This window comes from Phaeodactylum tricornutum, chromosome 22, assembly GCF_000150955.2.
Source record: "Phaeodactylum tricornutum CCAP 1055/1 chromosome 22, whole genome shotgun sequence".
Taxonomy (NCBI): domain Eukaryota; phylum Bacillariophyta; class Bacillariophyceae; order Surirellales; family Neidiaceae; genus Phaeodactylum; species Phaeodactylum tricornutum.
This window is the reverse complement of record NC_011690.1, coordinates 1-15,034: the sequence shown is the minus strand read 5'-3', so window position 1 is coordinate 15,034 and position 15,034 is coordinate 1. Positions and strand designations below refer to the sequence as shown.

The 15,034-nt window shown below is 49.4% G+C and overlaps 6 protein-coding genes across 6 annotated transcripts; 3 read left to right on the top strand and 3 right to left on the bottom strand.

Annotated features, from left to right (window-relative positions):
• Window positions 1-316: 316 nt before the first annotated feature.
• PHATRDRAFT_40044 (predicted protein) lies at window positions 317-826 on the top strand (the record flags this gene model as incomplete). Its single annotated transcript, XM_002184132.1, has 1 exon — window positions 317-826. One exon carries the CDS (start codon window positions 317-319, stop codon window positions 824-826), a length of 510 nt encoding a protein of 169 aa, XP_002184168.1.
• A 121-nt stretch (window positions 827-947) lies between these two features.
• On the bottom strand, window positions 948-1,730 carry PHATRDRAFT_40043 (predicted protein; the record flags this gene model as incomplete). The annotated part of the gene is made up of 1 exon (XM_002184010.1): window positions 948-1,730. One exon carries the CDS (start codon window positions 1,728-1,730, stop codon window positions 948-950), a length of 783 nt encoding a protein of 260 aa, XP_002184046.1.
• A 596-nt stretch (window positions 1,731-2,326) lies between these two features.
• PHATRDRAFT_49353 (predicted protein) lies at window positions 2,327-3,945 on the bottom strand (the record flags this gene model as incomplete). Its single annotated transcript, XM_002184009.1, has 3 exons — window positions 3,395-3,945; window positions 2,458-3,359; window positions 2,327-2,386 (listed from the first exon to the last, which is right to left on the bottom strand). Exons 1-3 carry the CDS (start codon window positions 3,843-3,845, stop codon window positions 2,327-2,329), a joined length of 1,413 nt encoding a protein of 470 aa, XP_002184045.1. The 5' UTR covers window positions 3,846-3,945.
• Window positions 3,946-4,478: 533 nt separating this feature from the next.
• PHATRDRAFT_49352 (predicted protein) lies at window positions 4,479-10,748 on the top strand (the record flags this gene model as incomplete). Its single annotated transcript, XM_002184131.1, has 4 exons — window positions 4,479-7,278; window positions 7,354-9,356; window positions 9,421-10,405; window positions 10,474-10,748. The coding sequence occupies 4 exons, from the start codon at window positions 4,479-4,481 to the stop codon at window positions 10,587-10,589; spliced, it is 5,904 nt and encodes a 1,967-aa protein (XP_002184167.1). The 3' UTR covers window positions 10,590-10,748.
• Window positions 10,734-11,822, bottom strand: PHATRDRAFT_49351 (predicted protein; the record flags this gene model as incomplete). Its single annotated transcript, XM_002184008.1, has 1 exon — window positions 10,734-11,822. Exon 1 carries the CDS (start codon window positions 11,565-11,567, stop codon window positions 10,734-10,736), a length of 834 nt encoding a protein of 277 aa, XP_002184044.1. The 5' UTR covers window positions 11,568-11,822.
• Window positions 11,823-12,424: 602 nt separating this feature from the next.
• Window positions 12,425-15,010, top strand: PHATRDRAFT_49350 (predicted protein; the record flags this gene model as incomplete). The annotated part of the gene is made up of 2 exons (XM_002184130.1): window positions 12,425-13,116; window positions 13,241-15,010. 2 exons carry the CDS (start codon window positions 12,425-12,427, stop codon window positions 14,964-14,966), a joined length of 2,418 nt encoding a protein of 805 aa, XP_002184166.1. The 3' UTR covers window positions 14,967-15,010.
• Window positions 15,011-15,034: the final 24 nt, after the last annotated feature.

The window sequence follows — 15,034 nt, the reverse complement described above, 5'->3', positions numbered from 1 at the left end:
ATTTCCGGGTTGGATACCATACCGAAAACCCTATTTTCATAGCGTGCGCAAGACAGACGTGAAATACCATAGTGGTCACATTTTGGACTCCCTTGCCGTTTTCTCGCTCTGAGCATGTTTCCCTCACCAGAACAGTAGTAGGTAGTAGCGAATGCCTAGATTTTGGGGCTGCCAACTATATCGACAACTTTACAGGGGTTCCTATTGGCGTAGTGCAAGTACCCGCTGTCAAACACATCGTCTATTGCCTCGTTTAAATCCAGTTTCTTCCTGTAGCGGAATCGAGTGAAAATTCGTCATCGGCTATCCAATTGCGATGCGGTTGGTCATTCTGTCACTTGCACTCCTGGTCGGTGTAGAAACAAGACCACAATCGTTCGCCACGACAAAGCGCGGAGAGTGCATGCCTTCCTCCGCGGACCTCAATCACTACGTTTGCTTTTCGGATCGTCCGGTGGACGCTCTGGTGTATCAGTGTGCAGACTCGGAAGCCCTTTGTCCAGATTGGGCCAAGGCTGGCGAATGCCAGAAGAACCCGGGCTACATGCAGCTGGAATGTCGGCATAGTTGCGACACCTGTGTCCCTCTGCATGTTGGTATGACACAGATTGCGCCTCTTCAGGAAGCGCCAACGCAGCAACAAGTTCACGATCGGCTGGTACAGACGCAACAGCACGTACACAGCAAGGCGAAAGAGAACTTCAACGTACTACATAACTGTCTTAACTACCACGAACTGTGCACATTCTGGGCAGTCGCGGGTGAGTGCGACAACAGTCCTGATTTTATGCTGCGGACCTGTCGGCCCGCGTGTTACGTATGTTAGCATTCTTTCGCCATTGTCACGCTGCACATTGAAGAGTGCGTTTTTAACATCTTGCATTATAAAGGCACGGAATAAAAAGGCAACTCTAGAACATAGATTTTCGAGATATTCGAACAGTCACTTATCGCCGTTGACGTATGATTTTTTTCAAGGAGCTTTCTCGTGATCGATTCTTTTTTTTTCCTTCACCACTTCCGGTTTTTCGAACTTGAAAGGCACCTGCACCGCCAACCGTCATCCCGGTAGGGGACAACAGGGCCTCCAGCAAAATTTCGGGCTCGGGAGCGTCCGATGCTTCACGCATATCCAGTAGGTACGGCGGCCAGGAGCCGCCGGGCTTCGAAATCCCAAGATGGCCCTTGAAACGGCCTATGTTGCCACCGAACTCTTTCAAAATGCGCTCGGTATCCGAACTGGATGCATCCAGCATAATTTCGCCTACAGGAAACACTGTAGGAGTTGTTCTTGGACGGATAAATGGTATACTGTAAGTATACAGTTGAAGCGACTGTGCTGTTGGCCTCCACGTGAGCTTGTGCACAAGACGTGTCGGGTAACTCGTGAAGACCAACTGGATAAAAGCGGCAAACACGGTACCGACTAAGGGTATCATCGGATCAATGTGAATATCTGCAACGGGAGACGCGTTGATGGCGGGCACAAAATCGAAACCGTACCAGATCCAATAGATCGTGTGTAGAGAGGAAAAGAATAAACCGGAACGGGGCAGTCCATCGCGGCCTGGGCCGCGTTGGAACAAGACTACTTCTGGTTCGTCACTGCGTTGTTCGGCTTGTAAACCCAGCTTTTCTTCAACAGACGCTCCCGAAAATCCAGATGTCTGTGTCGATAGAACCCCCTTCAGCCTTTTAGAGCGACATGGCTTCACCACGCTGCCGACCATGTTTTGCCTCACAGCAGATTTTGCGATGACAAAAAGAATTGACGCATGATGATTGCAAAACATTGTAGTGGCTAGTCACTATGAAAGCTGTTAACAGTAAAACTCTCGCTACCGAGGAAAAGTAACCGTCAATACCAAGGCAGATCTCGGTGCCGACCCTTTGATGAGAAACGTATTATGAATCACAAGGGAGCGCGTAAAAAAATGTGCGGAGTGGGATTTGAACCCACGCCAATGAAGAATGGTGCCTAAAACCACCGCCTTAGACCACTCGGCCATCCGCACGGAGAAAATTTCCACCCGGAAACCTCTCTAAACTGTAGAACCTTTGAGTATAATAAGCTATTTTGATTGGTCATCCGTGACTTTGTGTTTTGCAAATCCACAAACAATACCAGCTGCAGATAGATCGTAAAAACTAAGGACACAACAGAGACGCCAATAGTCTGGAGTTTATTTCCACAAGATGTGCTTGCGAATAATGCGTCAGCAGATTTGGCAATGTCCAAACACGCCATTGTATTCCTTGGCGCACAAGTACAGAAGGCAACCAGTCGCGCATTCACAACGGTTGCAGGTTTTGTTGCTAGATATTATTAAATTTCAAATACTCCTCCCAGGCTGTACTGCTGTAGCCGATCATTGACTCCAACATTCTGTGGGCGAATAACAAGGAAAATCAGTATTGGCGTTGTCAAAAAGCACCGAAATAAAAAAATGCACTTACGTAAGTGGACCAAAGTTCCCGACGGATGGCATCAGCTTCCAAAAACATACCCTCTTCTCGGTTGTGAATACGCTCCTGTACCATCGAAGCCACTCGCTTTTCTACAATCGCATTTGGAAAAAAATGCGAATTTTGGCTTCGTCTGAAGTTTGGGCTCTCAAAATGGCGACGCATTTGAAAGAGCTCATGCGTAAACGACACTTTTTCCTTCATTTCAGAGATTTTTGAAATGGTCGGAGCCTTCCATTCATTTTCGTAACTTTTCAGGAACCGAGACCCAATTGACCATGTCCTCGTTGTATCGTTGACTCCAACTCCGTAAGTCATGTAGAGCTTGCAAGCTATGAACAGAGCTTTTTTGTCGTCGCCACGGAAGAGTGCCGCGGCCCTCGTGCGTACCAGGAACTCGATTCGTTGCGTCAGACGGTCTGCTTCGCTCCCATCTATAGTTAGAGATGTCGACGATTGCGAAGACGGATCGCATTGATATGCATGTGGAAATGCAGGGGAATGTTTCGAAGCAGTATTCGCAAGAAAGACGTGATTTGGGTCAGTCGTCCACTGGCGAAAGTCGTCGTGAACACGAACACCGTAGACTAATAACTCCAACCGAATTGCATTCACTTGATCGAATTGCCCCTGCATTCGCCCAAGCTCCCGTTGCATCAATGACGAATGTATTTGCGAAATCGTCAAAGGGCATACGAACGAGTCTGTATCCATCAAATTACCTACCTGAACCAAGGGATGCCCCCGGGGTCCGTACAAGGTTTCGGCCTTCCAGAGCCATTTGCGCGCCTGTCTCCGTAAATGGGCTCTAGGAGGTTCCTTTAGCCTTGTCCAGATTGGGGGATGATCGTATACTCGCACGTCGTAGTTGTCCCGGCTTCGACTTGGTTTAGCTGCTCAAAGTTACGGGCTTTCCGTGCTTGAAAACGTTGTTCGAGCAGACGACTCAGATCTTTGGAAGCGGTATCATTGATTGGTGCCCCTAGTTTATCTCGTCGGTCGTGGCGATAGTATGGGCTTATCTCGGGCAGATCCACCGAAAGGATTTGAAATGTCTCGCTGTAGAGGACAGGATTTTCGGTTTCGTTGGATTTCAACGGTCCCGTAAGTCCAGTTGCGGTACTTTCACTCCTTGAGCTGTACATTCCAGGCATTTGCACTAGTGGTCCTCGCCTCACGCGTGGTAAGCTGCGGAAATCGTATCCAGATTCCAATTGACAAACACTGGTACGATGTGAGGGTTGAGAAGCATATGAGGACTGGTGGCTTAGATTGACTAAGGCACAAACAAATGTACTCGTCGCTGTCAGGAGCACAAGGATTTCATGCCAAGATTTGGATGCTGGTCTGCGATAAACAGCTTTAGCATCTCGCCGCATTCTACCAGCTTTAGGAGTTTACTCTCAGTCTGCGTAAGTCACCTCATTTGACGTTGTGGCAAAGTCTGGCGTTGCATCTGACGATCTTGTCCTTGAAAAGTATGGCCTCGATACATGAAAGCTACCTGATGTTGAGATTGGATGGGTGCAAAGATACCATACTTTCCCTTATCGTACAATCTGGAATTCTACTTTAAAATCCCTTTCTATAAGTAGAAGTGACTTTTCCGGAAATTGAGTTCTTTTGCCTTAGTTGGTTACGTCTTATCCAAGTCGTTTCATAGTCGCGAGAATTTACAAAGAGAAACAGAGTGGAAATGCATCTACACATATCAGATGTATCAGTGTCAAGACGAAGAAAGAAAGGTGAAACTGTGAATGCTTTTCAGGCCGAACGCTGATCGCTCCCGTGCCCCCATCCCAAGTGAATGGAAAAACGATCACAGCAGTTAGTCTCCATATATTTACTGGGACAAAGGATAGCTGCCGGCATCGATTTCCTCTCGTTGCAGAGCGAGGGGTCCCAAGAAAAAATTCCACCTTCGGTTGCAATCGTCGACGGTCGACCACAAGTCCACAAGTGCTTGCGTCGCTAGTGGATCATTTGTCTGACACATTAGTGCTGCGAGAGCGATGATTTCGTGGAAGTCGCGCCTGTACGCCTTTTTGCTCAAACGTGTTTTGGGACCTCTTCTGGATACACTTTCTCTGGATAAATTACATCAGTCAATCGAAGTGTCCCTCCAAGACGGAAGGCTTGTGTTGAAAGATGTAGCCTTCAATTTGGATTACATTGAAAAGATTCTTGTGGATAAGGTAAACTGCACTCTTCGAATCAGAGAAGCTCGTATCGCTCGCTTGCAAATCGCGCTATCACTGGAAGAGCACATACAACCAGATGAAAGCTACTCGGACCATCACCAAACGCAACCAAGCACGTTTGTCTGGAGAATCATGGAGTTGACCTCATCAACTTCACCAAAAGTATCCCTGGTAGCTAATTTGGAGCTGGATGGGGTTGTAATAGAGCTAGAGCCGCAACCGGCGGCCCCTTTTTCAGCAAGACCTCCCCTGAAGACGCCAATTGCGTATGAACTTCCTGAGGATGACGCCGTACGTTTGAGCTCGACAGCAAGTTCCCAAATCTCCACCAAGAGTACACTTTCTGTATACATGGAATCGGTGTATTCCTCGTTGCGTTTGAGTGTTCGGCTGAACGACTTAGAAATAAGTTTGTGTAGTGGAATGGAGTCGGGTCGGGAAATTTGGCTGAGCTTGCATTGCCAGTCTGTATCGTATTATGACGCAGCGGCCTCGAACAGTGGTGATGCGTCAGACTACACAATGATACTTCACAAAGTGTTAGAGTTCAGTGTTGTCAGTCTCACCGTCGGTGAAACGCCTTGTCAACCGAGCTCGGCAGAAAATTCAAATCATCAAGCGGAGAGAGCCATGTCAGCAACGAAAGTTGCACTTTTGGACGGCTCAAGTCAAGTTCGACTACGAGTTATGGAGTATCAAGTTGCCGATGCGAATCTCAATACAGAAATACAAAAAAATTTACAACAAGACATTCAAATAATGCTGAAGCAACGACTCAATTTACTGGCAAACAAAGTCTGTCTGGTTCATCTAAGCACTCTGGTTGACGTCCTGCGGAGCAATTCGAACAAGACTTCTTCTATATCTCGTGAGTCTACCGCTACGGAAACTCGCAGTATTGCCAGCGATAGCGAAGCAGACTTGCAGACACTGGACGGTATTATGAAGCAGTATAAGGAAGCGAGGTATTTAGCAGATCGTCGAGAGATACGAGGGGGTATGCTCCTCCCTGACAAGGAGGGAAACGACATTACCTTTGACGCCTTTTTCGACGCGAATGACAAAAGCTTCTATCGATATTCAACTGTCTTGCAGCAATCAACGATTTATGATGGCAAGGTACCTGAAAATGGAAATAATTGTGTACACACAAAGATTCATGTTAACCTGGATGAAGCAGGACTAAAGATCTCCTTCGGAACTCTATCGTCAAGTCACGTGGTGTCTCGACCAGCTTTCTTCGAAGAGTATATCCTTGCTACTTTTGCCGATATCAATGTCACTGCTTCCATGTCTGCATTAACTTCGGACATTGGTGTCAGCTTGACGCACATTGAAGTAGATGATTCACAAGCCGGCTTTGATCCACTATCTCAGAGTTCTCGCGTGGAAATTGGAAGCGTTTTGCGTTGTTCCTCTGCAGATTTTCAGGATACCGATCAGACAGATATACTTCTTGGTGCACCGTGCATTTCACTGAGTATGAAGATTGACCGTTCATCCACACTGCTTGAGGTTGCTGTTGAACCTTTGGAAATCACTTATCGGCACTCAACGGTTGCGCATCTTGTAACTCTACTACATAGCTTTTCCAGTGAAGATGAATTCTCGCAACAGCAAAATGAACAAAAGAACCACATCGATGCAGTGCCGAAGAGCGAAAGCGATCGAAGATTTGGTCTTGAGGTTTCTTGTCCAGCGATAACACTCATCGTTCCAATACTACAGAGAGTGAACTTGGATGCGCTTTTCGTTCGATGTGGGCAAAAATGTACAAACAACAAGGATGGTAAGCCGTCATTAAGGGTATTACTGGACAACGTATCAATCGAAGCCCGATCAAATTTATTTGGAGACGCTACTCCCGACCTTTCTCTTCTCTGTCACCATGCCATATTCTTTGCATTATCGACTGTCAATGCCAACTCATTTGATGACGAAGTGCGACGATTGGATCTTGTTGCGCTCGCAGGGCGCACCGAGGTCCTCCCGTGTATACCGATCTCCATTCGAATTTATCTGAAAGTAACTTCGTCAGTCTCTGAAAACGAGCCTTCTCTGGCTGAATCGTTGTTCCCTCAAACACCTTCTCTTTCTTCGTTCAAAGCCCGACAAGAGGACGAGGACGAAGAGCAACATATTACACAATTGCTTTCTTCGAACTTGAAAGGTGTTAATTTCTTGAATCGCAAAGATCTACGAGGACGAGATCCTCAAATAGAAATGATCGAAAACGCCGTTGAAAGTAGCAGGATTCTGGAGGTATCTCTGCCCCAAATTATTGGCGACCTTACTAGCAGCGAGCTCTATTTTGTGGTGAAAATGCTGGAGTTTATCCGACCAGCGAGAAAGGTCGATACTGTGGACACTCTATTGAAACAGTCTGAATCAAACGGTGTTATTGATACTTCAAACTTGGCGAATGATATCGCAACTCTGGCTCTATCGATAGGAAGTTCTTCTTTGGCTATCCACAATTTTGTGTCGACGGATTCGACAGCTTCCTTTACGTTCTCTTTGCGTTTGTCTCAGACTCAAGTACATATGCTTCTGCAAGATCGTCAGTTTCAACAAGCTCGCTTTTTAATTCATGACTTATCTTTTTGTGAAAGTACGTGCTCATCGTCAAAAATTTGTCATTCACTGTCAGATCCGTCCAGCTAATCCAATTGCTATCCCTCAGTAGTTCCATCAAAGGTGCCCTCTTTGCAAAAGTATACGTACACAACCGACGAACGATTGATGGCATTACGCGTTCGAAGCAGCTGCGCTCCACAATCTTTCGCGACACCCATTTTACATCGATCTGAACTATTTGTCCCGATATCTCGGTCAAGTCCGGTCATGCTTTTGGATTGGATGAATCTAAAGGGCGCCCGTGGTTCAGGTGGACTGCCTTACAGAAGTCTTCATTTGACTTTTTACGATATGACTTGTAGGTACGAATACAACACAATGTGGGTACAACGACTCTGTTCCTTATTGGGACAAACGCAAGGAAGAAAAGAAGGCAACCAAGTTGCCGGAGGTGAAAGCGAATCCAACGCTTCCGGCGGCGAGTTTCCAGAAAAACAAAGGCTTATCCGCCTGTTCATTTCTCTTGCGGACTGCAACATCGATTATAGTTCCCCTGTTCAGTTCGAAACGCCTTCGCGTTTGATATGTCGTCTGGGGGATGTTCGCATTTCCAGCAACGTCCTGCTTCCTGCGGCACCTGTACAAGCTGTTAATCTGTCCGTGGGAGACGTATCGCTCTATCTTTGCAACCGCCGTTTTCCCTATGATTTCGAAAATAGCAGGATTGTTGGGGCAGAAGATCTTATGAAGAACCCACAGACTGTTTCGGCGAAGGATAAGCGGGACTTCATACCGTCATCATCCGAAAGTGTTCTTCAAGCGATGAATTGCAGAACTTTGGTAATTCTCGATACGTTCGATGCAGTATTAAGACTTGCGCATCACCGATCGTTGACATCATCGGAGCCTTCCGTCCAAGTCAGCTTTACTGTTGGTGAGCTCGGAGTTTTTGCGTGTAAGGACTCCTTTAAGCATCTTCTTGCTACTATTGGAGAGCCTTTCCGAGAGCTGACAGCACTAAATGATCGAGCACTGCAAGATTTGAAGGCAAAGGTGGATCCGTTCGTAACAAAGACTCTAGTAGACGAGGCTTCAAACAAAGAGATGTCGTATGAATCTTTACACAGACATACTGAAGCCTTGGCAAGTCTGAAGCTACGTAGCGCTTTGCAGCCCATTACAGGGACTGCTGCCGTCTTGGACCGCCAAGACGACTTTTTACTCGATGGATATGACTGGACAGCCATCGGTCCAGATGAACCGGGCTCTGTTGGCGTTATTCCGCCGGGTGACGAGCAATCAGCGCGTTGGTTAGGGAAGTCAAGAGAAATCTCACAGTCTTCGGACGATCAAAATGATGATGACCCCCCTCTTTCGGGCTCGCCCTCTTCACCTCTTGGCATCGGAAAAGAACTCAGCCAAGGACTGACGATTATCACGCATCACTTCCCTCTCCAACCTCTTTCTGATCCGCTTTCCGCTGGCGACATGGGCATACAGAAATACGCCGGGGCGGATGCCTTTCCATTGATCGAGACCCGGTTGGTCTTGCATGATATGAGAGTCAAAGTCCGTTTATTCGATGGCTTTGATTGGCCTGAACTTATTGACAGGGAGAAGCTCCCATTCTGCAAATCTGGCGATTTTGTGATCGATGAACAGACACCCTCCACTAACAGTAAAAAAGCTAAAACAAAAGCTACGGCGGCATTCGTTAGCACCTCAAGATCCAATCAACATGAACATGAAAAAAATCGAAAAGCGAAACTTCTTGGTGATTTACTAGACGGAAATGCGATCGATGCCGGTACCTTTAAAAATGTCCCACTTCCAGAAGAGCGCGGTCTGGCGCTGAAGGAGCAATCCGAGCTGCGTTCTCTTTCGCGAAGGACAGGCAAGTATATTCAGTTCTCGGCCTCGGGCATTCGCTTACGCTTGGATTTGCTCGAGAAGTCAAGCAACCATCGACTAGTATCTTGCATGAATATTCGAGCCCATGACTTTTTCCTTGCCGAAACCGTAAGTGGTAGCAATCCGAAGAAGATGGCTGGCGAGTGGCTCAACGAAGCGGACCACCCACGCGATACGCAGGAAGGGCTTTTCATGATGAAGGTAAGCGTTCGTAATGATACATGTTTCGACGACGAGCCCACGTCTCACAACAATCTTTTCAAAGATGGTCACTTGGCATCCAGAAAGGAGAGTGACGAGCGACGGTGCGATTGCCAGCGACATTTGCGAAGCTGCCGTCACAATTCTCCCCTTACGGTGCAACTTGGACCAACGCGCGATAAGGTTTGCCCGTCAATTCTTTCGGACAGAGTTGAGCGTGGACGACGAGATTCATAGAGACTTGCCATCCGGATTGCATCAGGTTCCACCACCGCTTTTTCGATTGTTTCGAGTAAGGCCATTCAAGGTAAAAGTTGATTACACTCCTCAGAAAGTCGATCGAAAAGCTCTGAAAGACGGAGCGTTCGTCGAACTTGTCAATTTGAGCCCAATCGATGCACTGATATTGACTCTGAAAAAGGTCGAAATAGAAGGAAAGACAGGCTTTGGCGAAGTCCTTCCCATCCTGATCCAAAGCTGGATTCAGGAAATATGTAGTACACAACTCCTCAAGTTTGTCACAAACATGAGACCCTTGGAACCCATTACGCAGGTTGGCGAGACAGCTGTGGATATGATTGTTTTACCTTGGGAAGCCTTTCGGAACGGTGATAGTGTGCAAAAGGCAATCCGATCGGGAACGACAAGCTTTGCTTCGACGCTAGTGTATGAAGCTTTTACAGCAACATCGCGAGTTGCTGGGTACGTAGCGGATCAAGTAGGTCGCCTTGGACGAGAGGAATTTGACCGGTCCAACCAGCCATCTCGTCCTCTTGAAGCACCCCGTCGTGCCACCGATGCGGCGCCACACGCTCTGCAGAGTGTCACTCGTGGGTTACAAGAAGCAAACTACAAGATTGTTATCATTCCGTACCGTGAGTACCAGAGAACCGGAGCCCGTGGTGCGATTAGGAGCGTAGTAAAGGGCATTCCGGTGGCGATTGGTGCCCCCACAAGTGCAGCAGCCGAAGCCATATCCTACGCCTTGCTCGGAGCTCGCAATCAGATTCGGCCTGATATCCGAAAAGAGGAAGAATCGAGCCAACGTGGTATGCATCTAGATCGTTAAAAGGTCTCAAAGTCTCCTGTCGCGTCGGTACGACTTGCTTCGAAACAGGTACTGAAGTCGAAGATGCGGAGCGTGTATACGAAAGCGCTTGTCCCTTCCACCTACAATCGGAAAATGGTGACTCTAGTGACGGGGTAGACGAGGCAGCAAACCCTGCTCTATAATTCCTTTAAGACATACAAACACGAGCTCGTACGGAAAGGCAGATTGATTTTCCGAATCGATCGCAGCATGTCGGTAGTATACCCCCTCATTTCCCAAGACCGCGGATCACGGTGGCAGTATTTTCTTTAAAGTTTTAGCCTGCGTTACGGAATCGACAATCCCGAGGCTTTTAGGACCTTAACAGCATCCTTATCCGCCTTGGTTGTGTTAACCTTTTTGGCCCACTTGACGAGTTGGTCGATTTCTTTTTCCGTGGGTGTTCCCGAACCCTCTTTCGCCACTAGCTGTGCCCTTTGTTCCTCGAGTGCCTTGAGCAACAATTGTCGTAACTCTTCCGCGTCTTTGCGCACAAAAATTTGAAAACTGGGACAGGTTGTCTTGTCACGTAGGTCTCGGATTTGCCCGACCTTGTCACCTTCAGTACAGACGTAGACTCCCGTAAACCCGTCGAGTGCGTCGAATCGTTTCGGTGGGCGGACGGGCAAGGTTGCCGGATCGGGCCACGTCATGGCGTACCACCAGCGGCACAACAATCGTTGTATGAGTAATCCCTTGTCACACTGTGTCCCGTAGAGTGCGGCGGAGGCCGATTCGTAGGTTTTATCGGCATTGCTACTGTTCGAAACGGTACTCGTACTTTTGTTCAGTTTCTTTTTCTTTACGGATGACGTGGTTGCTGAAGCGACCTTTTTCTTCTTCGGAGTGGCGACCTTGGACTTGGGAACGGATCCGTTGGTGTGCTTGGAGGTCACCGTTGGCTTTCTTTTGGCGAGCGACGCCAGCGGGACATCGTCTTCACTGTCGTCGTCTTCGTCATCGTCGGCGTAGGAGACTGTACGAGTGGAACTGCGTTTGCGACTGTTTAGGAGATTGGCGAGTGGCATGTCGTCGTCATCGTCGTCGTGCAGGCTTCCCTTCGCATGTTCACTCGATACAAGCACATCGTCTCGAAACTCGGCTTCGTCACTGCTACTCATAGTGATACCAACACTTTCCCCCCGAATCACGGCGCGTAAAGTAATAAAGTGTAACTTTGTTGTGTTTTTGTTCGTCGCACGGTATCCGTGTTTGTTGTGCCTATACAGCCCAGAGGATGTGACTCTGGGAGTGCCGTGCCAGTAGATGGGTCGACCCGGTTCCGGATCTGGACGGGGCGGGGGCGCCTCTAAGTCGATTCCTCGACTCTAGAAATTGGAGCGAGAGGATGTTCGCCCCCTTTCCAGTACTAGTAGTCGCACTAGTTGTAGTAGTTGTAATAGTAGCCAGAAAGGCTGGCTACCGAGTGCCCCGATACTCTAGGTAGTAATCCCTGCCTCTCCACCTCGCTACCTCTCGTCGACTTGCACGGCAGGCGTGAGATTGTGACCGGAGCCAAAGTCCCGAGAGTGCAGCGACTCGAAGCGCGCCGGACAGCCTGACGGATCGACGTCGGCTACCGTTTCGGTCCGTCTGCTTGCCGCTGATTTTTTCGAGAAATAGGCGTCCGTACTTTGAATAGACGTCGCATTCGGGAATGGCTCTTGACGGGGCTCGGCAAGGCGGAGCCCTTGCTAGAGGAGTGTAGGTAACTAACTCTATAGGGGATCGGTAGTACCTCTACCTCTCTAGAGAGAGAGAGATTCGTCGCACCCACCCCCCTCCCTGACATTGTATTCGGCTCTACCGGAACGATACCATTCAGCTTGGTCCAGCGAGCGCGTTGCTGACCATCAACAATCCACACTGTGTGTCAGACAAATCACCGGAAACCACTCTTGTTTACAACAGTTAGACCAGTTACGGGGCACGGCAAAGTACAGGACAGTAAAAGTACGGCGTACACTCGACAACACTCATGAACGATTCGTACAATCGTTCTTCCGAACACCGTACCCTCGTGGGTGTCGACTCCTCGTCTGCCGTGCCACACGGCGACGGGATTACCTTATCGGCCAAACCTCATGCATTCGCGGGTGCCATCCTGTCGCCGAAGCACGCCCGCGAGCTCACGCCCTCCCTTTGTCTCGCGATCGCCTCCGCCCTCGCCGAACAATCCCACCGCAAGGCCCTGTTGCCCTACACGCTCTGGATCTCCGAAGCCTGGCGAGTGCTGGGTTGGGCCGAGCCGTCGGCGGCTCTCTTTTGGGAAATGGCAACCATGTACCACGCCTTGTATTTGGCCACCCGCGCGCACGCGGCGGATTATCCCGGCACGGCCACCCATATTCCGCCCATTCTGTCCTGCGGCAGCAACAGTAGTTTGGGCAGCGGGACCACGAATCCTACGGAACGACAGCTCGTGACGGCTCTGGAAAAGAAAAAAATATCCACCACTGCGTCCGCCAAGGAACTACCCGCGTGGCTCGTGGGCACCTTTTTGCTGCTGCATTGTGAGGAATTCGCCTACCAACGGAATCTTTCTGGACTGGACGATCGACGGTTCTACGGAGCGACCACCGGCCAATCCGACGCCAGAACGGAACCATTGCGGAACACTGCCAACGTGGACTTTGCCACTTTGTTCAAGCACCCGTCGCTTTCGCCGAGGTGAGTGGGGAACTTTGCTCCAGTCCTTGGGCCCGTTCGTGTCCTTTTTGTGCCCCTGTTTTTGTCGTTTCCCACTGTGTGCTAACCCTTCTTCCGGCACGGCGGCCCTTCTTTCTGGGACAAGAACTCGATTACACGCCGGATGGAACAACGATAATTCACACTGCACGGCTTATTTGCTGCGACACTTGCGCAAGATTTTGTTACTAGCCGCCATTCCACATAACCAAGACGCGGTCAACGCGTGCATGCACTTGGCGGCCTTGCCGTCACCTCCACCAACTCTGTCCGCGGAACGACTCCGCCACAGCTCCACGAACGCTCGCCCCAAATACTCACCGGATGAACTTCGCCGACAGCACGACGAAGAACACGGTCAAGTCGGCTCGAACGTCAAACTGACCCTGGATGATTTGGAGCGCTTGCATTTATTGCTACAGCTACCACACGGCGGAGCTTTCGAAGATTCTCCTATTCAGATCGGAGAATTCCTCTGGACGAGTCTCAAGATGGCGTCTCCACCGCCAATGGCTACCATTCCTTTGGGGGATGTAGAGGAAGAAATTCGACAGCATTTAGAAATGGAACTTTTCATGGCCGGACGAGGTGACGGCAACAAACATGGCGTCTCGGCGGACGAAGAGGAAACCGCCCACAGTGCACTCGCGAAGCTTAGCTTGTCCGGAACAAAAGGTGGCGGTTCAGGCGATACGAGCGATCGCGCGACACAACCCGATAACGTTTACCAAAAAGAACTGAGCTACGTCCATCTACGCGGAAAGACGATTGTGCTAAAACCCAATCCACCGGAACCGGTATCGGGCGCATCGGTGACTTCGCACGAACCCCACGCCACAAGTAATTTTGCGTCACCGTCTCGTCTTCACGATTTGGTAATCTCCGAATGCTCGGATGCGCATTTTTATCTGCTGCAACCGTTTGAACACGCGACCATTGCCGCGTGTACCGGATGTACGATCGTCGTCGGTGCCGTTGCAGGATTGTTACACATAGTCGACTGCGAAAAGACCAGCATCACTTCCGCTGCTCGACGCCTTTTGGTCAGCAATTCAAGCGACGTTCAAATGTGCGTGTTCACTCCGAGTCCACCTTTGTTGGTGGGAGACAACCGCAGCTGTCAGTTTGCCCCTTACAACACCTACTACGATGGATTTCGCGAGGACCTGCTGGCTACAGGACTGGCGGCGGCAGTGGTCCCCGAACACCAATCTCCCTACCACGGTAGTGGTGGACGGAATTATACGGATACAGACGGTTCCTGGCCACCATTGCAATGCGCTAGCAATAAATGGAAGCATCCGGTTGAATTGGCTCGATTGGAAATGCCGCAAATACCGCCCACCCCGCCTGGGCCCAGCAATACTAGCATCGGTGGTGTCGCGTCCGCTGGGGCCGACGACAAAGCCATGGGCAAGTCCGGAACCGGTAACGACACGTCTGTCCATGCCCCTGTCCTCGTCCCGGCGTCTGAGTTCCACATTCTTTTTGTGCCCATCGAAAGTGATGCTTCCAAACAACGACGCTTGGAAGCGGATGAAAACGATCATTCATCCGAGCCCGGCCGACTAGAGAGCCAGTATTGCCGTCTACTGAGCGAGCTCTTGCAGACATCTCCCTTTCGGTTGCCTATGGAATACGAACGTCGAGTGCTAATGAAGGTTGACCGTATGAAGACTATACAGCAATCCGTCCAAAAGAATCTGACGACGGAGCAGCAAGCAAAATTTGAGGAGGAGTTGAATCGAGGGTTTCGCGATTGGCTTGTAACCAGCGGAAATCTCCGCCAAGTGCTCGACCTTGTACATCTCGAACGGAGAGGCGGGGTGTAGTTAATATAAAATCTTAGTTCTTTTTAATGAACAGTTTGTTAAAGAAGCACAACTCGTTTTCCTGATGA